The 22,583-nt window shown below is 42.7% G+C and overlaps 1 protein-coding gene and 1 long non-coding RNA gene across 3 annotated transcripts; both read right to left on the bottom strand.

Moving 5' to 3' along the window:
• Positions 1-1,443: 1,443 nt before the first annotated feature.
• Positions 1,444-22,583, bottom strand: EIF4E3 (eukaryotic translation initiation factor 4E family member 3). 2 transcript variants are annotated; one of them, XM_080606017.1, is made up of 7 exons: positions 22,470-22,583; positions 12,077-12,149; positions 10,085-10,179; positions 8,051-8,111; positions 4,895-4,961; positions 3,375-3,530; positions 1,444-2,850 (listed from the first exon to the last, which is right to left on the bottom strand). In XM_080606017.1, the coding sequence occupies exons 1-7, from the start codon at positions 22,487-22,489 to the stop codon at positions 2,804-2,806; spliced, it is 519 nt and encodes a 172-aa protein (XP_080462143.1). In that variant the 5' UTR covers positions 22,490-22,583; the 3' UTR covers positions 1,444-2,803. The 2 variants fall into 2 exon arrangements, with proteins under 2 accessions (XP_080462143.1, XP_080462144.1); XM_080606018.1 differs by lacking the exon at positions 22,470-22,583 and adding an exon at positions 19,991-20,178.
• LOC308200375 lies at positions 14,926-19,871 on the bottom strand. The gene is made up of 2 exons (XR_013955576.1): positions 18,569-19,871; positions 14,926-17,172 (listed from the first exon to the last, which is right to left on the bottom strand). It is a non-coding gene; the product is annotated as an uncharacterized lncRNA (long non-coding RNA).

Here is a 22,583-nt window from a genome sequence, read left to right as displayed (position 1 = left end):
GGGCAGCAGCTCCCAGCTCAACCAACACTCATTTGTCACCTGGGCATCCCCAAGGTGTAACAGCCCCGTGGGGACCCGAGGAGGACACCACCACCAGTTTGGGAGAGAACAGCATTTTGGCAAGACAACACAAACACCGCGTGTGCCAGAGATTACTGAATTCACAGGGAAATTAAAAACACAAACAAAATTCCCAAAGCTTTCCAATCTCTTAGAGCAGATACAGTCAGTTATAAAGAACCAAAAAAAAAAATAAAGGAAGATTTCAGCAGCTGCAGAAGCAGCAGGTGAGGCAGGAGATCTCAAGACCCCAGGGCTAAGACAGCCCCTGGAGGGACCCACAGCTGCTACAGCAGAGGAGCTGCTGAAGGACAGCAACAAAAACCAAACCAAATTGACTCAAAAATCTTTCATTCTCCAGCAAAGATGTTTAAGTCGGAGCAGCAACTGGTTGGGTACAAGCTTTAGGGCAAAGTCGCCCTTCCCTTGCCTGCTAATTGTTATGCCTTCCAAAGATCTCAAACAAGTTATGTTCAGCAAACTGCTATTTAATTACCAGCACAGAATCCTGTTAATTAGCTCGCCCCAGAAGGCAGCCCTTCATCCCTGTTAAGTGAAATTCCCAACTAATCCCCGCAGTTGTGCTGCAGCCGTGTGCTTGGAGGCTGCCTGGAAAGCTGCAGGGCAGCGCATAGGGGTAACACTGAGCTCCAGGGAGGCGAGGGCAGCCACTGCAAAAGTTCTTCAGTTTTTAAATTCAATGCTTGCAAAATCCCCAAAAGCAGTTTGTCTTTTTCCTTATAACTTGTATTACATGTTTTGATCCAAGCCCAGTTTCAGATTATGGAATATATGTTATGGGGCAAAATGTAAGTCGCTACTAGTATTTAAGGGCAGGAAAATGTTTCAAGTGAGAAGTCTTGCTCTTCGAGTTGTTGAAAACTTTTTCCTGTCCTGAGTCTTCCTCCAGCCCTTCTTCCCTGGAAAACGAGGAACCCACTCACTGCCCATAGAAATGGGGGCCCCTGAGTGCCCACTTACACTAAAACCCGCTCAGTAAAAGCAGTGTTAACTGAAGTCCTACTCAGTGCTGCAGTAACGAGTCCACTTCACCATGGAGGTAAAGCACCTGCTCACATTCTCTTATTTATTCTGGGAAGTTTATCTGACATTTTACATTCACAGTAATAGTCTTATTTATTTTGAAACCTCGATCTAACTGCCCCTCAAAAATACCTTGAGTACTAACTGAATACATACAAGAGATAGTACTAATGTACTTCAGGCCTCCTTTCTGGTTTAACAAAAAAATTAAATTTTTTTTTTTTTAACCTTCAAACAAGATGTAGATAGCTTGTAAGAGAAGTTTTACTGAAAAACACACAGGTTTACAAAAGCAGGTCTGGTAACATTTTGTCTCAAATCAATCACAGAAGCAAGACATTTGATCTAAGAAAATTTCTTTATTTCTTTAATTAATAATCTCTAACTGCAGTTTTAATTCATAAATACAAAGTTGTAAAAAAACCTCATGTGCAATCCTTACTTTTAAATTTGATTCTAATGGCTGCTTCTTAATACTCTAAACATGTGGAAATCAGTGCAATTTGAACAGTCGCCAAACAAGAACTCTTACCAATGAAGTAATGTTGAGCGGAGCACACGTTCTTCTCTATGCTGCAGCTTCTTCTTGCAAAACAAAGTAAATCTTTGGTAGTATAGTAAAGCAAACCGACACCTCATAATTAATATAGACAAACATTTAAAGAGTAGCACAGTTAATGTTCACATTCATGCTGTAAAGCGAAATCCATTTCTTTTCTTTAAATTAAAAAAAAAAAAAGACCTAAGGAGCCCTGATAGCTTAAAAACTGTGAGATAGAATTTCTTCTTTTGCACTGAAATCAACAGCAATTCTGACCTGACCCTCCACGAGTACGGGCCCTAAAATAACTGCAGAAGTGTGAGGGATGGGGATCCAGTTAGTCAAATGTATTAGAAATGATTCATGACTTTTTCCCATAGTGTACAGAAAAATATCATACACTAAAAAAAATAGACACAAACCCTTCTTAAACAGGAGGTGTAGAGTTTGCAGGGTTTTTTACCTTAAGATCTCTCAATACTAGCATGAACAAGAGTTGTTTTGAAGTCATCATACTTTCAACACTCGTTAACGTTATCTCAGAGAGGGTTAGTTCCAATACAAACGTGTCTCTTTAGTTGCTCATTCAGTGAATACTTCACTCTTTACTCTTACAGCATGCGTGCTGTTGTCAGTGCAAGACCAGATTACATAGTCCATTAGGATAATGCAGTGCAACTCCTTCATCTCTTGGGACAAAGACAGTGAGTAAATCTTAGCATGATAGGAATGTCTCAAAATGAAAATTGAAAACACATTTCACCAAGCCAGTATCCCTCTATGCACAGCACATCTAGAGAAAGCAGCGTATCATGTTTGTGCACATTTGCATTTAACTAAGTACAGTACAGAAAAAAACCCAAAGCATTCTATCTTAACGAAATCGGAATAAATATGATCTGATTGAAAAAAATAGTGGCCAAAATAACTTTTTAAAGAAACAATGAAGAACTAAAAACACAACCAAACAAGAAGTAATGAATGGCACATTTGGCAGGCAGGGTAACCATGTTTCCTCATTTTCAGCAGCAATAGCCCAATCTGAAGTGTTAGAAACTCAAGAGGGCCACTGCACGTAGTGGTTCTGCAGGACTTCCAGCCATCCTTCTGCTCGTTCAGACCACCTCAGAACACTAAGTGTCAAGCACAAGACTATGCTTAATGTTTTCCACGTCTGCCTTCAAAAGCATGGTGCTCTCTGTGTGCTAAGGGAGAGAGAAGGGGGGGGTGGAATAAAAAGAAAACGTAAGTTTTTTCAAGGGGTTGAAAAGATGAAGAGGAAAGACAGTGATGCACAAGCAGTCTAGGAAGACACAATGTGCCAAAGAGTGATTTTTGGGAATACACTATTCTGATTACACATTTATATAGTCTAAAGAAAGGGATCCCTTAAAAACCTGTCTGTAACTGGTTCCACTAAATCAATACCCACATTAAAAAGCATGCAGTCTTGGCAGCTATCAAGATGTCTCTCACTAACTTTAGGAATCAGGTATATTAAGCATAAAGCTGAATACATGCTAAAATTAAATCTGAAATATTCTATGCTTTGAATGGTAGCTAAGGCACAAGACCATCTGTAATTCTTAGGAAAAAATTTCAGTGCAATGAGAGATGCTGTGTTTCCAAATGGCTAATGAGGAACCAGAGAGGTTATTCCCATGGAAATATCCCACCAGCATCTTGTTTCTCTAAGGATGGTGGAAATTAATGAGTGAAAAATACTTACGTTTATAGAACACCGCTTTAAAAGAGGTGTGTGGCAGAAGTTTATATATCTTTTCTAAAACTTTAGCTTCACTTGCTAAGGAAGCGTTCCCATTCCAGACTTGTATAACATCTTCACGGTCACGAACGCTGACGCTAACCCCTATTACTTCATCATCTGCATAGAAGAGGAAGCATCATTAAAAAAAATACTTGAAAAGTGAGACATGTCTAATTCGATACTTATGTGCTGTGCAAGTGCCCAGAAGTTGAACAAACTGAAGCAACGAAAGAACAATCTCCAATGCAGGGAATACAAGTGTTCAAACCAGACAGAACAGTCACCAGAAAGAAACAAACGCTATTTATAGAAGCTATTGCAAATATTACCTCATAACGGTTTTAATGAAGTGCCGCAAGATTATTTATTAACACTTATCCTTGACCAGGAGGTAATCTTGGGATTCCCTTCAGTATGTTTAGCAATATAAACTACTAAGGGAAACCTACCTTCAGTAAAACACTGCAAGCAAAAGCCTGCAGTGGCGGATTAGCTGCATTGTGTTTTTCCCTCAGAAACTCTTTTTCCCCCTCTGTGATAAAGCAGTGAAGGAACACTTCCTAACTGGTTGTTCAGTTTCATTTTAACAGCTAGTTTAATCCGGTATTTGTGTTTAGGAGAGGTAAACAGGGTCACAAGAGATGACGCAGAAGTGCCATTCACGTAACCCGGACAGAAGAGCCAGCTCTGTAACTGAGCCTGGACGCACGAGATGGTCACAGGCTCTTACTCGCTGCCCGTGACTGAGCAGCAGCACTTGCTGATGACCTGAGGCATGCTGGCATTCCCAGCGCCTTCCTGGAGTCCATTTCCAAATGAAATGTGTAAGCACAGAAGAGACGTTTATTCTGAAAGTGATTTCATTAAATCATTGCATCTGAACAAAACCACATATGAACTTCTGGATAATTAATGACTGTTTCCCGGTAAGCCAGCAAGGTATTTCAAGAATTTTACGTAAATTAAATCACACTACAGACTACTTTGACCTAAGCAATGCTTTTAAGTGATAATGAAAGCATCACCTTTGGCTAGAGTGCTAAGCTGGGGTTCAGAAGACCCAGGTTTCCATTACAGCTCTGTTATGGGTTTTAACATCACCACAGGCAAACCACACAGCTTCTCTGTGCTTCAGGTCTGCGCTGGTGCTTCCCCAAGCAGCCCGTAACTAGAAGGGACCATGAGGGCTAATGGGCATCTATCTAATTTAGTTGCTTCCAACTGTGACGGTACAAACAATCCGGTATAGAAATGTGATTTGGTGTTCCAGAATTCTGGCACTGTAGAATTTAATATTAATCATTTTAATGCTGGCAAAGAGATAGACATTTAAAACCTTGATAATCTGCTGGCTTCCCAGGAACACAGGCTGTTGAGCTGGAGTCTATAGGTAGCTCTGCACTGGAACAGCTGAAATACCTCGTCCTCCTCTTCCTGAGGGTAGGTATGGATACAATACCAATATCACTTTTAAAAGTTACCTGCTGCACAACAATCCATGAACTGTTCTCCAATAGTTGCTAACAGGAGCTCTTTCCAAACTGCTGCCTAAGAAGAAGAAAAAAAAGTTACTTTTGCTTTACTATCTCTTAATTTAAAAGTTAGGTTTGCTAGCTCAGTTTTGAGTACGTTCTCTTTCTGAGGTTGTCTAAACAAGAAAGTATTTGTTGCAATTACACGCTATGTGATACTAATAATTTCTTCAATATAGTTGGAGCAAGAGTTTAGACCCTGGAAATAAATACTGTAACAAAGAATTGTTAAAAATATATATTTTTTAAAACTATATTTACTTTCTCTGTGTCTGTGTCCATGACGCATCCTGAATGCACTAATCAACGTACAGCATGAAAGTAGAATTCTCCCAAGAATTTCCCATGATAAAAAAGTAAGGCTTTACTTGTGATCATTTGTTTCTGTGAAAATAGAATTACTACCCACATTAAGAAAAGTACCAGAAATCCCTACCAACAAGTTAAATGGATTTATTATTTAAACATCAAGTCTGATTTGCCTTGACTATGAAATAAGGCTGTCTTTCAACAAATTCAGATGCTCACTAGAGAGTTAAAACAGAGGGGAATAACAACTATCTGCCAGTTTTCTTTGGCTCTGTTAGACGAATTACGCTGTTATTTGCTTTTGGCATTTATTACCTAAGCAAAAGACCATACAAATTTTGGAATGCCTCTGGATCAACACGTTCAGTAATATGCTCCAAGGTGTGCATTTACAGGGACAGAAAATACAGACGTTGATGTATTCTGTAATATATATATATTTTGCTATATCACCATAAAGATTTTATTAATACACTTCTTTTAAGGAATGCCTTTCTGCTATTTGAAATTAACTTGAATTTTAGTACTATTAAAAAGAAAGAGCAATTAAATGCACCAGGGTTAAAACAAAAGCCGAAGAAATAGTAATTAAATGCACCAGGGTTAAAACAAAAAACAAGCAGCTACGGAGATGACAAACCAATAAACTGCCTTAATGGAGCTTCCAAGTACTCCTAAGCCATCTTCTGGACTACAAAGGACCAGACGTTCCTGTGACTCATTACCACCTCATCCTATCCGTAACATGAAGCTATGCTACGGGAAGAACTGCTGCCATGCCTCACAAGGCAGCTTGAGGACGTCAGTGTGAGCCTGCGAAATGATGCCCTTGCCTGCCGGCGTCCAGTCCGTACATTAACGTGCGATGACCATGCACAGTCATTACCGGGCACAGTGCTCGCTACCGTGAGTTGTCCTCACGGCCCCATGGGTAGGAAGCACTTCATCCAGTAGTAAGCAGTTGCAGGATCAGGCTTATAAGGATCTAAAAAGTATTAGTTTTCGTATTAAAAACCAGCATACAGAAGGGTCACCGTACGCATGCAACAACATTTAAGTGTCAGTATTCTGTCGGTCAGATTTTCACACCACTTGGAAGACTGATATCTTTAGGAAAAAACACATTTCCCTCCCCCCACACCCTCTCCAAGCACTGCTCTTCCAGTGAGGGCTGTACAAGACGGCTTGTCTTGGCCAAGGAGACGAGGTCTGGGCATGCGGTGATTAGAAGCATGAAGCCAAGACTGAGAAACAGGCATAAATAATATATTATGCCATTTACAAAGGTACTAAAAGCTGACTCAGGTTCATCTCCAATTAAACCTTTCAGAGGACACCAGGGACATGCGGTACTTAATTTGAGATATCAGAAAGTAACCTCATGTCAGAAAGTGGTGACCATTCTACGAAAAACAAGGCTTCTTCGGGGTCCCTAAATTCACCACACAATAACGCAGGCTCCCAAAACCACTTGTCACTGATGACAATCTTCACACCTTGGGTTATAATAGGAAAAAGAAAATTTCAGAGTTTTTTGTGATCACTGGGGATTCCAATTCCAAGGGAAGAAAGCTGCAATTCACATATGGGAAAGAGCCCACAGGCAAAACCAATTAGCTTTTGGCTGAAGTTTCAAGTACCATCTTTCAGCATTTAATGCCTTCTGCAAGGCTGTCACATTTTTCTTACAGTTCGTGTTTAGTATTTAAAGGCCTGATCCAGACCCCACCTGCACACACACACACCACATGTGAATAGGTCAGACCTCGTCCCTGTGGCAGGTCACAGGAAAAGGCACTTACATGCATCTGACAGCACTGCAACACTCAGCACACAAAGTCATTTGTTTCAGCAGGGCTAGAACGACGACATGCCTGTACGTTTTATCTTTTGCATTTCTAAATTCCAAAAAGAGAAAACTAAGAAGCACTGCGTTCACAAGATGTATGTGTGAGGTGACTGACAACCTCAAACTCAATCTTGCCAAAGGGGATGATCCCACTATTCTTCTCTCCTTTACCCCACATAGTCATTAAAACAAACTCTCCTGGCTACATGCTCAAATTAAAAAGTTTTTTTAAAAAAAAAGACTTTCTGACATCATAGTGTGCTAAATTGGCTCACAAAACAGTTTGGTGAGCACCAGAGCCATCACATGGGGGATGAGGAGAAGAGAATAAACAAGATCTTCCCTCTTTCGAGGGAAGACAGACATTAGATGGGACTAGCTACCTGTGGAGATAAAGCCTTAGTCCTCATTTGTCCTGAGAAAAGCACAGCACTCCTCACTCCCACACGCAGTACATACAAGCAGTGCCAAGCACAAGCAGTCCTACTAAGTTCGACACAAAATTTGGGAGCATTTGGCACTTTGTGAAACTCTAGAAGTTGTGCTGAACCATGCGTGCGGATTGCTGAAGAGCATTACTGAGGTTCTGGCTGTAATATTATCAGGAGGAGGTTTTTATGTTTTGCTCTGCACGCCTGTAAGCAAACTGAGTCTTGAGAACAAAGGCGTTTATAGAATACCATCTTTGTCAAATGGAATACAACACTACAGCTTCCATTTGATTTACAATACCTTGACAAATGTGATCAAAAACAAGAGATACTAAATTAGCTGAAAATAAACTTTTGCTCACTGTCTTAAAGCAAAAGATTACAGACTTTAAAATGGCATTTGGTTGTTGTATCGGATGATGTCAAAACTAGAAAGTCTTACAACAGCTTTATCACATGGAATTTAAGGGAATCCCCTTCCAAACAAAATCCAAGGAAAGAGTCAGTATTACATACCGTACTTTCTTTAGGGACCTTCATTTTCCATATACCTCCCTTGGCATTGCTTTCCTCTTCCCTGGTTATGGGAAATAGATCAGTAAAATAAGCATTCAGATCCACATCACGATAAGCCTATGTTCAGGGGTTAATTTTCCCAGAAAAACCCCATTTGAAATGCAATTACTAACTCCGGGTAGCATGACTCAAATTATGACTTCTGACATCAGACATAATTCTTCCATTGTTCATATGAACTGTACCTCTCAACACCTAATCCCTCTCCCAAGTTTTGTGTGTTGGAAAATATATACATTTTCCCTGGCTACAGACTAGCTTTGAAGTGGCTGCACACTATATGGGAACAAGCCACAAAACAATTTTATGTTTTACTATGGTAACCTTTTATTTTGGAAGAACTCTGGCACGTATCATTTTCACAGAAGCAACTTGTTACTCTCAAGTTTATCCATTTTAATAAAAACCATGAGTACACTTCATTTCAGTTTTGTGACAACTAGAAATTAATTGTCTTTAAAAAAAAGAATGAAGTTGTCTGGAGCCAGGACAGACATAACCTTTAAACTGTCTCTTAATGACAAAGGTACAACACAGAAACTTCTTAACTTTTCAAGTTTTCTGTTACAATTCTTTCTATAAAATTTTAAATTTTAGAGCTTTTAGTTTTTTGTTAAGGCTCTGTAAAAGCGAAGTTAAAGGCACAACCTAAAAGTCACTTTTGGAGTAGCTAGTATGAAAGCTACAGAGACTCTCCAGGTCAGTGATATCCCACTGGTCCATACAAACACCTGTGGCAGAAGGAGGGAAACCTTTGCAAGTCCCCAGTTCATTCTTCTGAATGTTTTTCCTCCTAAAAATCAACACTACGGGGTTAGCCAGTATACTGTAACTGCAATCTGAGAAAAGCTGCTCAGCAGTAATTACCGTTAAGCCAGGGGGCTACCAATGGTATTAACCTCTTGCAATCCCTCCCCTACAAGGCAGCGCATACACTTACTTAGTCTTAAAACCGATGTATCATTTTCAGGAAAAGCCTTTGCATTTCACACCTCCAACAGTGATTTATCAAACCAAAACTAAGACTAGAAGAAAAAAATCCGTTCAAAAATATCAAGGAACTGCACACACTGGCCCAGCTGATTTATACAGACACCAACATTTAGTTCAAACCCAATTTAGCTATTCTGGCCAGTCACTATATTTTTTTTTTTTTTTTTTTAGAAAACTAACACAGATCTTCAGATGTGTTTCACTTTAAAGAAGTATTTGCCTCTTCAGTAGATTAGGACAGAAGCCTCCTGTAGTAACTCAACATCCAGTCAGAGACACGATGATCCAGTTAGAGAACCCTAACCCAATTACAATCTAGTGCAAATGATGTCAAAAAGATCAAATCTCTTCAGCAAATGTTTAAGATAATTAAGATGTGAAGGAACTGGATCAGGAAGAAGGTATGCTAAACTCAATTTCTGAAAGGAAAACATCAATGATTTATACTTGATTTCATTACTATCCCACAATCAAGTAGGGACTTGCTGCAATGCACCACTTCATAATGCCTTAAGTTGGTTTTAACCCAAGCCTGTAAGTACATTTTAATGCCTGCTCCATAATTTTGTACAGGTGAAGAACAGTTAAGGACACACCAGTTATTTGCATCATTATTACGCTAGCTTCACTGCAAAGAAAAATTTGCAAGGTAATAGCGTGTTTCAAAGACAAGTAACATTCTGCGCAGTCTTGAACCAGATTTCAAAGGCACATTTTAATTTCTTAATTGTTAATCCATAATTTAATTTCTGACATTTATGTTCAAAGGTGGACAATTAAATTACAGCCTGCACTTTTAATAATGGTTCTCTTTAGTACAAGTCACTTTTAAGCTTAACATAACCCCTAGGATACTTTTTGCAAGGTCAGGCATTTGCAGGCAACAGAAAGGTGACGCTCCTGGCCCACGCCTGCCTCCTTTCCCCATGTCAGGTTTTCCCAGTGCCCGCTCCCAGAAGTGTCTGATGATAGCACACTTACCAAAGTGGCCGTCTTTCTCCCCGCATTAAGTGGTAACTACATCTCAGGGGCAAGCTTGTCACAGGAGGAATGTTGTTGTAGACACTCCAGAAATTCTTTATAAAAAACAAACAAAAAACTAGCTGCATTAACACAAGAAACTACATTTCAGATGAATTTACTTCCTTGGTCATATTCTCTAAAACCATTACATCTTACTCCTAGAGACCTGTCATCTTCTGCGTTATAAGTAAATGAAACTTAGTGCATTTTAGTCAACTTACTGCAATTTCACTTGTGTGTTTACACTAAAGTATGTCCGAACAAACCAGCACACTAAGCTTCCTTAACATACTAAAGATATATACTTACATAAAATCTCCACCTTGTGTCACTAACGGCTAGTCTAAAACTTCACTGGGATCATCCTGAACTACAAAGAAACAGCGATAATTCTGTTGCACTAAATCCCTAACTAGCTGTCCAACTGCTCTGCCTTGATCACAGTAACAATTTTCATGAGACAAAGAACTTGAGATGCACGTTAATACAGGAATGGGGGAGAAATGAAAAGATGCAGGATCCCTCAGAATACATCCCAGCTTTTCTGGTAGTAAGAGCAGCAGCTGTCACATGTGCTTGGGGTGGATAAAAGGCACCCAGAGGTGGTGGTGAGCAACAGGGAGGGATGATTGAAGGGATCCCAATTCCCTTTCTTCTTTATCCAACAGCCAGGATGAAGAAAGGATTTTAAAGACTTATGTTGCATCAACATGTAGTGATGCAACATTAAGGACTAGTACAACTAATTAAGTATTAGTTCATCTAATACTTAATCATTAGCACAACTTAGAAACAAAGACTGCAACATTATGCGATAAGTTTTTGTAGCCCTTGGCAATTCCATCTAACAGCCATTACCATTATCCAGTCACAAGAAGAGAAGGAAAACTATTAAAAATATAAAGGTGGGTATGAAAAATCTGTGAGAAATAGGAACGTTTACAGTAAGTTCTGGGCCACCGTGCAGTGCTGCTCCTCTCACCGATGAATATGGAAAAAGAGGCACAGTGGCTCCCAAGGGAGAGCCGACACCAAGCACTGGCTTCAGCTTTCCCCTCGCGCTTACCTGGCCTCGTGCCTGGGTCTTCCCAAAGGACCTAGAGGGATTCTTTGTATTTTCAACCCCAAATCCATAGAAAAAAAAAACTTAATTTTTTTGAACAATAAAGCCCAATAATTTAATGAATAAAGGCTGGATTCAGAGTGGGAAAATGGCCATTACCAGACACTGTGTATACTGTTTTGTGGTCTTACGCTGACCTTTTTCCAACAGTTCAGACAATAGCCAGAGTAGCTGGTTTTGAAACAAACCCGCTGGTGCTGTCAGCTCAAACTTGACAGAGATGTTCTGCTGCACGGCTGATGCAACCATCCCACTAACACAGGCATGGTAACTCTGGTATAAAACAAAAATGCAATTTACTTGCAAGAGATGCCCGCTGATGGGCACTGGCAGATGACACAAACATGCAGAATTTCTCATTGCTGCATGATGTAAAAGCATTTTGATGTGTCAGCTGGATAGATTTTTGTTTTTATTTAAAAAAAATTCATGCTCCAGGGTAGAAAGAAGAAAAAAACACAGGCTGTAACATTTAGCCTTTATGCAATGATTTTCTGCATTAAAACTTAGAGAAAAGTCAGGAAAAATACTTGAAAACACATCAAGTATAACAACACAGCACAGGCACAAGTGGAAACTCTGGAAAGTTTATGGGTGGGCTTGCCTGATCAAGCCAATATTTCCTCCTTTTCTGGTCTGAAAAGCCAAGTGAAATTCAAACAGTGACTAAGTAATACCACACACGACCATGCACAATAACGCTTACACTTCCTACCACAGGTGAGCAAAGCCATGAGCGTGACTCATCCGTACGGGTGTTAATGCTGCTTCACGCCTTAAGTTCTGCTTTTCTCGCGTGGCAGTTGCTAGAGCAAAGCCAGCCTTACCTGCACTGTTTGTACTGTATAAATCTTCTTCAAGTTTGAGGCACATTCAGCTGCTGTAGTACCAGGTAGTGACCTTGGGGGGGGAAAAAGAACGTAGGGATTAATAAAAATGTATTTTAACAAGAGGGAAGAAGGGAGACAGATAGGGAGAAGTGAATCACATGAGTGTGAAGATGAAATATCCACATATCAAAGCTACACAGAAAACTCCAATTCTAGTTATCATTAATCACTTAAAGAGAGGAACTCGATTGTTTTTATACTTTTGAGTAAATAGAGATTTGCCAGGTAAATTGGGATTTTACAATAGAATAGGTCCCTTCCAACCGAACAACCCTATAAAGACGCAGCCCAGCTGCTGTTCTATGAAATCACTTCTAGTAAGCAGGTAAAATTAAGATTTTAAACCAAAAATATCACTGCTCCTAACTGCCACGCCACACTTTTCAGCTGATAGACATCAGGGAAAAAAAAAAAAAGTTATTTGTCTGGAACCTGCAGCCGCTATGCTCGCATTCCCGGCTTGTTTGCCAGTGCCTCCCAAGAGCCAGGGGCACCCCGAGACCCCCGGCACCCCCAGACCCCGGGCACGCCGCAGGGGGGGCAGCGGCCGCCAGGTGGCAGCGGGCTCCAGCCCAGCGCAGCACCAGAAGCCCCCGGCCCCGCTCCCGCATCCCCCGGATGGGCTGAAGGAGAACAAGATGCAGGTGTATCTAACTGGTGTATCGCCGTTATACTGAGCCGATCTCACCGCAGAGCGCTTCCCAGCGTTAGTGTTTTATGGGAGACGCGTATGGGCTGATGGGAATGCAGAGTGCCAAGGGACAGCTCCTGGTTTCGGTGCTGCGAGCCACCTAACGCAATCCACGTGGGAAATTTGGAATTTCAGGCAGTCTTTCCACCAGCAATAATTAATTCTTCAAGCCACGTCTGCTGCTGGCACTTGCCACAAAGCCAAGAGGTCCTTGGGCTGGTCTCACTGCCAGGGCGCAGGGCTACGCTGCTGCACACCGGAGATGGGGTGAGCTTCTCCGGGTCACCCTCACATCGACCATTCCAACTTCCCACCCCAACCAGAGCTGCTGCCTGACGGCACCGCAGCACTGTGCCCTTTTCAGCCTTTGTGCCATCTCTCGGATGCATACAACACAGGACAGGACATCCACCGTGTCCCCAGGTGTCCTCGCTCCATCACCACCCACCCGACAATCCCAGCACGCACCCTCCGGCACACTTGGTGGGAACGAGGTCAAAATTTCCAGGGCTCATTCAATTTGTTAAAACCACAAGCATTTTCTCCCTCAGTAGCTAACGCGGGTTTTCTAAAGCAGAACAAAGATCACAAAGCAACCCCCCATTGCACAGGAAACATGGCACTCAGAAGACTGAACCCACAAACAGAAGTAACAGAGGAGACGACAAACGGAGGGGAATACAGCTGCTGCTCGGGTACCTGCTGAAGTAAGATCCAAGGGGATCTTCCTGGGCAAACCAGACCCCAGTAACCCTCCTGACTCTTCAGCTGCTTGTCCCGGTACATCTGATCAGCACGTAAAACACTACAACAACTCTCAGTTGTTACAGATTTAATTCAGACTCTGGGGCAGAAAGGGGTATCCACACAGAAGAAAGGAAATAATTAAGCAAGGCAAAACTGCTGAAGCAGCACCAGATCTTCAAAACTTTGATACTGGCCCCCAGGTTTCTTGGGGTGCTCCTATCAAAGCAAAATGACTTTAAAATGCACACAAAAGCAGCAGAGAAACCCTTCCGTCTTTTCCAGCATAGGACAGACTAGCTAATGATCACTGGACACAAGACTACATCACTGTGATGGACTCGACAAGAAAACAGCGCATTTGATGCCCCAATTTCAGCAATTAATTTAACTAGAGGTTATAAAAAACAGACAAGAAATCAATATAGTGCAGGTTTGAGTCCTGTGGTTCATGAACTACAAAAACTCCCACGGGAAGACTGATAATGTGAAAACAACAACAAACAAAGCTTTCAGTGTGCTCAGAAGGAATTATTATTGCGACTGGTGGCATCTCTGCACTCACCATTAGAGAGCAAAAAGAAGAATCCACAGTACTTAACAGAACCAAAGTCAGACAGCTTTCGAACACACAAAACAATGAAAGTAGTAAGGAGTTAAAGGAGATGGAAAACTCAGCAGGGAGGTAACTGTCAACGAGGAATAGTGGATTTACAAACTATCACTTACTTTTTCCTTGCTGCTGACCAGAAGCAGCACATCTCACTTTGTGTCACGTATTATAGACCTTTAATAGGCAAAACATGAGAAGATTTTGCCTCTTCTTGTTTCAGACCACCATTCAAGAAATTTCTTCTCTTACGTCCTACTGCCGGTTTGCTAACTGCAGATCACCGATACCTACGGGGTTAACTTTGCTGTACAACGTGTGGCATCTTCTCTGCACGTTCACACTGATACTGCTCCCGAGATGCTGCCATGGTAAGGTCTACTCAAATGAAAGAGAAATCCAGTCTGTAATGATAGCTTTCAAAGGTTACCTAGATAATCACGGTAGCCATGTAGTTATTATAACGCCATTTTAGAGATCAGCTAAGAATGAAAGACAGAATATTCCACTCCGAGGTCATCAAATGGTTCATTTTGATAGCTGCAGATCACATAGTTTGTCTGAAAAAAAAACATTATCAGCTGGCAGAAAGCACCAATCAACCAGCAAATTATTTGTTTTAGAAGTTAAGGTGACTGACTACTCATTTATTCTTAGTAACCTGCCTGGCAAGCACTTCATGCCCACAAGATTACCCTGCATTATGTCAGCCTCTCACCCAGCTCTGAGAAGTGCCACTGATTTATGGGTCTGAGCATGAACCCCTAAACCTTATTAAGCAAATACTACTGAAGGGACTGTAAATGACAAAATGACAGCATGCACCAATTTAAAAGTTTCAGGACCATTTGCTGCAGAAGTTACACCTGCGCAAATTGGGTTTAATGCATGAGTATAGGACAGAAACGGTATTTTAAATCACAGACAGGCAGAGAAGGAAAAGTGCATTTTATTCAAAATTACAGATTGCTGACAGCAATGAACTGCAGCTGTTCTGCAATAGCCACCCAGAAACTCAGCAGGTAACAGATGACAATTGAGCGGGTTTTGTGCCTCGAAACCCAGGAAATAGCAATTTTTTAACAAAGTACAGAGAATAAGTTTAATCTAAACTAGCACAAGTGTTAGATGAGTTTCTAATGAAGAAACCTGTAGATACTCCTATTTCTGTAACTATTCCGACAAACGCTTGCAACATAAGCTGGGAGTAATAAGATGTTTGTGTACCTTGCTGAAAAAAACTCACTACACACACACTACTACAAAACAAAGCTTCGTTTAAGGGTCTGTATTTGCAGGTCATTATGGGGTTCCTCCCTTTGGGATAACTTTGCTACCATCAACAGTAACATCAAGCTGATGCGCCACAATGAATTTTGAATTATTGCCATGGTGCCGTTTTGAATCGACTCAACAAGCACTGCAAACCCCTAGGAGCAGGAGGAAAAAGGCTGCGTCAGAAAGCAGCTGGACACAGCTTTTGGAGGTGGGCATGTCAGCCCGCGGGCCACCAACCCATTAACGCACACCCAGCTTCCCCACGGAGCCTGCACATGAAATATTCAGCAGCTCTCCTGCTCCGTGCCCTGCGATTCCCAACACCTTCCTGCACCTTCAGAATATTTATGGGAGAAGTTTCAGTGCAACTTCTGGAAGAACTGAGTTGCCTAATGAGGTCAGGCCCACCCCAGTAAACTGCAGGGGCATTAGTTAGAAGTGGAGCATGGAGACAGAAATAACCTACCCAAACCGAATCCTACTGCTGGCTTGCTTAGCTGCTCCTTTATTATTCCAGCATGAATAAAGAACAAGAGACACAAAGATAAATTCCATTGTTTTATGCATGAATAAACCTCCAGGTGGTTGTGCTTATGTTAATGTGACGCTGAACTGTAGCTCTTCTGTTTCCCTGCAAAGAGCCAAGGATAGAAGTTTTTTTTTCATACGTACTCACACTGGCCTTTGTTTCCCAGCGGGAATCACTCCACGGCTTTAGCGGGAGCTTTAAAAGCTGCCGAGTACTTTTGAAGATACCACTGCCAGTACTTCGACACAACTGGTTTGGGTACGAATAAGCAAAATATTTACTTGCAAAGCATAAACTCAAGAACATGCTGTGGCAACTAAATCAATCTGGCAATCCATCCTGAATACAGACAAAGACTGATTTCAAGCCATCAAAGCCTGTCAAAATGCATTTACCAGGTTGAACGTTTTTATAATATTAACCATCATTTTTCATTGTAAGCCACCTACTCATGAGCTTTAATAGATGAAATAGATGATTCTAGATAAATAGGATTTTGTTATAGGGAAGAAGGGAAATTATTAAGTTTAGTTTCCAATATTTGACGTGTTCAGTTATAATGATTCACAATTATTATGAAAACAGCTCAGTTGTCTACTAAACATTATTTATATAGATCTCAACACTACAAACTGGAGAGAGAAAAATCAGCATATAGGGGTGCATTTATGTGAGAATGTTTTCACTTTCCTGGAGTTGTCTATTAACATTGCATTACATTTGACAACATTCATTAGCATATTCTTCCTCTCAAAGATACAGAATACTTGAACCATAAACAAAATTACCTAAAAAGCACCGTTGAAGCGAGGCAAGAAGAAAAGGCAGACAGGCCCCTACAATGAAACCTGCACTGTTGTGTGCATACACTCGCACACACACTTCCACTGACACAAGCACATCTTTGACAGCGCTGATCTGGAAAGGAGACTTCTGTACTAGGCTTTTGTGATCTGCGTTCAATTTCTGATAGCAGCGATTTGTAAAGAAGGGTACCCGTATTTTCCTCGCTGTTGACTGAAAGCGGCACGTCAGCAAAACTGTCAGCTTAGATGCACTTAGATCTTCAAAAGATGTCTTTCTGCAAGGACGTGCAACATCTTCATCACTGCAAGTGCATACACACACTCTGGACCACAAACTGTAACCACTGACAAAACCTCCGGCTTCTCATTGAGAGGCTGAAAAAAGCAGACAGCTATTAGTACAGTACTAGTATCTTCTATTATTTTAGCAGGAAAAGGCTCACTTAGTGTAGCTTTAATCATAAGAGGGCATACAACGCCAGGTAAGATACTTGCATTGTGCCCAAAAATACACATCAAAAGGAAAATCAGTTTCACCATCTTTGTATTTACACAAAGATTGCATCTAGATCTACAATCCCAAATCCCATTAAGGGATAGTTTCAAGTGCCTAACTTGGCTTGTTATCCATGACATCCCAGCCTTTGATGGTCATTTCGCTTAACTTCTCCTTTTGTGTAATCCCCATGATGAATGCCCTACACAACATGGATATAATGACCAGATTTCTAATCCCTGTTTTCAAATTATTACTTTCACTGAGGCATAATCACACTTTGTTGTTAAAAAATAGACTGCACAGTATTGCAAGAACTAGAAATGCAATCTTTCGTTTAAAAGCCAGAGACAACTATGGCAGAACTGTGCACTAATTCACAGCCACACTGAGATGAGCAGGAGTGTGAAGGGCCACCAGCACAAATCAGCTTCCCAAGGTGGTACCAAAGGCATCCGCAAGACCCGCTGAAATTCCCCGGGCCTTGTAACATCACCAGTGCATGGCACACAAAGCACTACGAGTAAGACATGCAGGTATCAGCTCGGAAACCTGCAGAATGGACACACAAAACAGCAGATCTAAAGACTTGGTCTTAAAACATTTGGTACATGACCTTTAAACATTTTAACATTTTTTTTTAAATCTCATTTCTTTTAACAGGAAAAAAACAACAGCTTCTAGCTTCTGTCTTTGTATGTGAAATGGCTGGCCTGTGAGCATTTGAAGATCATTCACGGGAACTTACCTGTCAAACTAGTGAATAATATTTTCCCAAACACTTTCATCATTCTCACTTTCCTAAAGCATATATGGGGTCAGATATAAGAAAGTGATGTCAGACCGTTAATATTTTAGACACGTACTAAGAAAGAAGGCTTAGCACTTACAGGAAATGCAAATGGCCCATGACATGCGTGAGATAATGACAATGAACCAGAACCCGGTCACAGGACTGCAGCCCTCAGATGTTACACCTACGCCAAGGCGTTTAGAGAAACAAGTGCTAATGTGGATAAAACAAAGGCATTTACTTCTGAGGTGGGAGATGAATCCGGGACACTAAAGGTAAAAATGAGGGCACTAAACCCAAGTGAATCACTTGGAAGCATGTCACAAGCTGGTAGAAGAAGTGCTGCTTCCTGGATATTTACTGTAAGAGTGTGCCTTAATGAAAAGACACATGCTGGAGATCTCAGAATGTATGCCACGGATCTCTCACTATACTGACAGAAAGATGCCGACCTCTACATATCCATCTCAACATCTACTTACCCTCAAGTCCCACTTCCTCCTGCATTTCAGCCCCAAACCAGTGTAACACGTAGAGGCACTCAGAAGCAATACCATCTCGTGGCACACCACTGCTCCACACTAGGAGTTACTGAAGGAAGTTAAAAATGCTCAGCTGTATTCTACAGAAAGTTCATCCCATACAAGCCCAAGCACCAGTCCCCCAGCAAACCCTGTGGGCGTACCAGTAAACAGTACAGATGCTTCGGAGGAACTGTGTAGACACACGAACCTCCACACACTGCAGTAATAGAAGTTCCTGGTCGTGCATTAAGAGCTCTCTCGTATGCTTTTTAATGACTTACATTTAAAAAAAATAATAGTGTTGCTCCCTGTCATTATTCTGCTACTGTTGCTGGTAAACAAAACTGTGCGGAGTGTATATAAGGCTAAAGACATGTTGATGCCTGGTCACACTTTTTTTTTTTTAAATATGCATTCACTTTTGGTTTTGTAAGGTAAGGAAGAACAACACTACCTAATTAAATGCACTTAGAAGGGATCAGAAGGAGGGAGAACAAAAAGAGAACACAATAACTGAGTTTTAAAGTCTGAAATGCAGCTGAACCAGGACTTGGGGGTGGGGGGGGATCATGATACAGGTCAGTAACTTGAAATGGATTTTAACTTCTGGCATAAATTATACAAGCAGGACACGCTTATCTCCACGTGCTCGTGTAAACAAGCAGATCTTTGTGATAGCTTGCTTCGGAAGTGGTCCAAATCCTGTTTTTTCGAAGTAACCAAACAGAAAACACGATTCCGACCCCGAACCTGGCCGCAACTAAGTCACGGTTCAAAGGGGCGAACGGGGAGTGATTTGTGGGGTCACTTATAAGGTTTGTGGGACCTGAGACCATCCGCATGCTTTCGTCAATTTCATGCTATTTCTCCATCAGCAAATAAAAAAGGGACAGAAAAGAGGAGGAGAAGCTCAGGGCAGTGCGAGGAAGGCGGTCAGTCAGCCTGCGGCAAGGCTCGCAGGGGAAAGAACTTCTCTTGGTTGAGGGAGAGGAGAAACACAACAGAAAGTAGAAGGGGTGACACAGAAGGTTAATAACAAGACAAAGGCACAACCCGGGAGCAGGCCGGGATTTGATCTTCAGTTTCGGCCTGGGCTCGGCACGGTGACCCCAACCCCCGGGCAGGCCCGGGCCCCCTCCCTCGCCTCCCCCTGCCCCGCCTCACGTCTAAATTTAGGGCTTAAAGCAACAGCCGGGGCGCCGGCACCGACAACTACAAAAGCAAAACTGGCTCGGAAAGTGACTTTATTAATAGTGGGCGGAAAGTGTAAGGGGGGGGGGGGGGGGGGGGCAGCCAGCAAATTGATCCGTTACATCCAGAAGTTCTCCCCCCCGGAGGCAGCCCCCCGTTAACCAGCCCCCCCCCGGCTCCCCCACTCACTTGTCGAGCCAGAAGGTCCAGGGCGAGTGCAGGGGCAGCGGCAGCCCCGGCCCCCCCGGCCGCCCCTCCGGGGAGCTCGGGGGCTGCGGGCCCGGGGGGCCGGCGGGGGGGCTCAGCGCCATGTCCCTGCCCCGGCCGGCCCCGCAGCGCCGCCCGCATCGGGGGGGCGGGCCGTGAGAGGGCGCGGGGAGGGGACAAGGGACGCGGGCAGGAGGAGGAGGAGGAGGAGGAGGGGAAGGGAGGAAGGACGGGAGGGGACAAGTCGGGTGCCGGGGAACCACCCCCAAAAACCAGACCCCGTGTCTGAGGGCGGTGCCCAAACGCCTCTTGAACTCAGGGTTGGGTGCTGTGACCGTGTCCCTGGGCAGCCTGTCCCAGTGCCCGACCACCTCTGGGCACAGAACCTTTTCCTAACCCCCAGCCTGACCCTCCGCTGTCCCAGCCCCATGCCGTTCCCTCGGGCCCTGTCGCTGTCCCCAGAGAGCAGAGCTCAGTGCCTGCCCCTCCGCTCCCCTCGTGAGGGAGCTGCAGGCCGCCATGAGGCCTCCCCCCGGCCTGCTCTGCTCCGGGCTGAACCCAGGGACCTCAGCACTCCTCACATATCTTCCCCTCCAGACCCTTCATCATCTTAATAAATCTCCGTTGGACAGTATTATGTCTTTCTTACATTCCGGTGCCCAAAACTGTACACATTGAGGGACACGGGGACCAGAGGAACACAGGGACAGAGAAGTGGTGACAGACAGCGATAGATACAACTTGAGCACACAGCTGACTTGGACAGGGTGATATTTTTCCATCTTCTAATCTTCTTTCCCTGCTATTTAATTTACATGCTTGTTTTAAAGGGAGATGTTTCTCATAATACAGCATGGATGCGTGCTTTAAAATCTCACATTATTTTTATAATAGTATTTCTTAATTTAAGATTCTCCCCAGTGGGACTATGCGCAATAGTAAAGTTAAACACCCACATAAGCGATAGCAGGATCAAAGACCATGAATCACATAGGATTCCTTGCAAACACATTTAGTAGGATGAATAATTTTATATGTACTTCTTCCTAAAAGAAAAATCAATGAAGCCACACTCCTTTAAAAAATGAAATCTAACAGTAAGTAAGGGCAGAGATCACCCATAAAAAGCAGTCTGTACAGTGACAGTGAAGAAACAAAAAAAATATAATGATTATGTTGTGCAGATGGAAAATGCTAACTGCTTAGCCAAATTAAATAAGATCTGGAAAACCAGTTGCACCATCTCGCAATTTAATTTACTGCTCTTTAAATAGAAGACAAGATAATGACTGCTTGGGAAAGCTTGGAGTCTGAAATTCATTGGTATGCCCACTCCAAGCTTTCTCCCGCTGTGTTAATGCTGAGCCCACCAAAAACGTTCATCCTGAACAAAATACTACAATAAATGGTTGTACCTAGGCACAGCAGGCCTCGGTTTTCACAGGAGAGCTGGAGAAGAAGAGAAGGTATGAGGGTGCTGACTTCCTGAAGGGCACACCTCGCCTCTGGGCCTGCGGCAGACAGCCTCCATGCCAGTGCCGTTTCCAGTGTCCTCCCGCTAAGGTTGCCAGTGCGGTGCTCGTTTTTGTCTATGCAGCCAATCTCACTGGAAATAAGGCCAAGACCACAAGCATGTACTACGCAGCTAACTCCCTTGAATCCACCGCCTGCCTCTGACAGGAACCACACGCTGCAGTGAAAGCCTCCAGCTTCCACCATCAGAGAGCAGCTCATCATTTAAAACGTTATAGCTCAGGTCGAAAACAAATTACCATGTTACAAACAACCTGAGCTGTAAGGAACAATATCGAAGTACAGCTCCCACACCTCCAAGACACTGAGTGAATACCAGGCAGCAGTGCCTGTATCATTACTCCAAATAAGACATGTAAAGCCTCTGTTTGTTTCTTGTTTACAGCAGTAAACACCAGGCCTCGCAGTGGCACAAGGTACGTCATGGGAATCTCAGATAACAGTAAATTAATCTGGTTGTGGAGGAAGGGCAATCACAGGATGCATTGAATTAGCACACTCAGCCCTTGCATACAGACATTTCTAAGAAGTCGTGACACAGAAGCAGGAACAAGTCTCCTGAGGTGGATCTCACAAGGAGAAACAGTGGTGAGAACAACATCCTGATCCTGCTCAGCCTCCCCACATTGCCAGCATGCCTTGAACAAAAACAATTCGGAGACTGAGCCCCAGGAAATTACTAGCACTTTTAGACAGATTTATGAGCTTTAATTAAAAATGCATTTCATTGATATTTGCCTCATATCTAGAATGTTCATTTTTAAAGAAACCCTGCTGATGCCATCTCCTGTGCTTTTGTACCTTCTCAAGCAGACCTACAATACACAAATTGTGTTATGGTGCAACTCCATACTCCAAGGCAGCACAGAGACAAGGTGACTACAGCTCACCACCACAGCAGGACTGCCTGTCTCTATCCCTTACTTACTTGTCCCATCCCAGCCACATCCTCACTTCGCTTGCAGAATCTCTAGGCAAAGAAAAGAGTTTCTGCCAGGAAAGGTCTTATAAAGCAGAACCAGGCAGCCAAGAGCAGGAGTCA

Source organism: Anser brachyrhynchus, assembly GCF_964034855.1.
Source record: "Anser brachyrhynchus genome assembly, chromosome: 10".
NCBI lineage: Eukaryota > Metazoa > Chordata > Aves > Anseriformes > Anatidae > Anser > Anser brachyrhynchus.
The sequence above is the reverse complement of the archived record's forward strand: the minus strand, read 5'-3'. Positions and strand labels throughout refer to the sequence as shown.

Coding starts and splice junctions, on each gene's coding strand:
- EIF4E3 (XM_080606018.1), bottom strand. CDS start 20,112: ATGGCGCTGAGCCCCCCCGCCGGCCCCCCGGGCCCGCAGCCCCCGAGC. Junction 12,150..19,990: donor TGGACCTTCTGGCTCGACAA/GTGAGTGGGGGA, acceptor TCCCCCCCCAAG/GTCACTACCTGGTACTACAG. Junction 8,112..10,084: donor GGAGAAAGACGGCCACTTTG/GTAAGTGTGCTA, acceptor TCCCATAACCAG/GGAAGAGGAAAGCAATGCCA.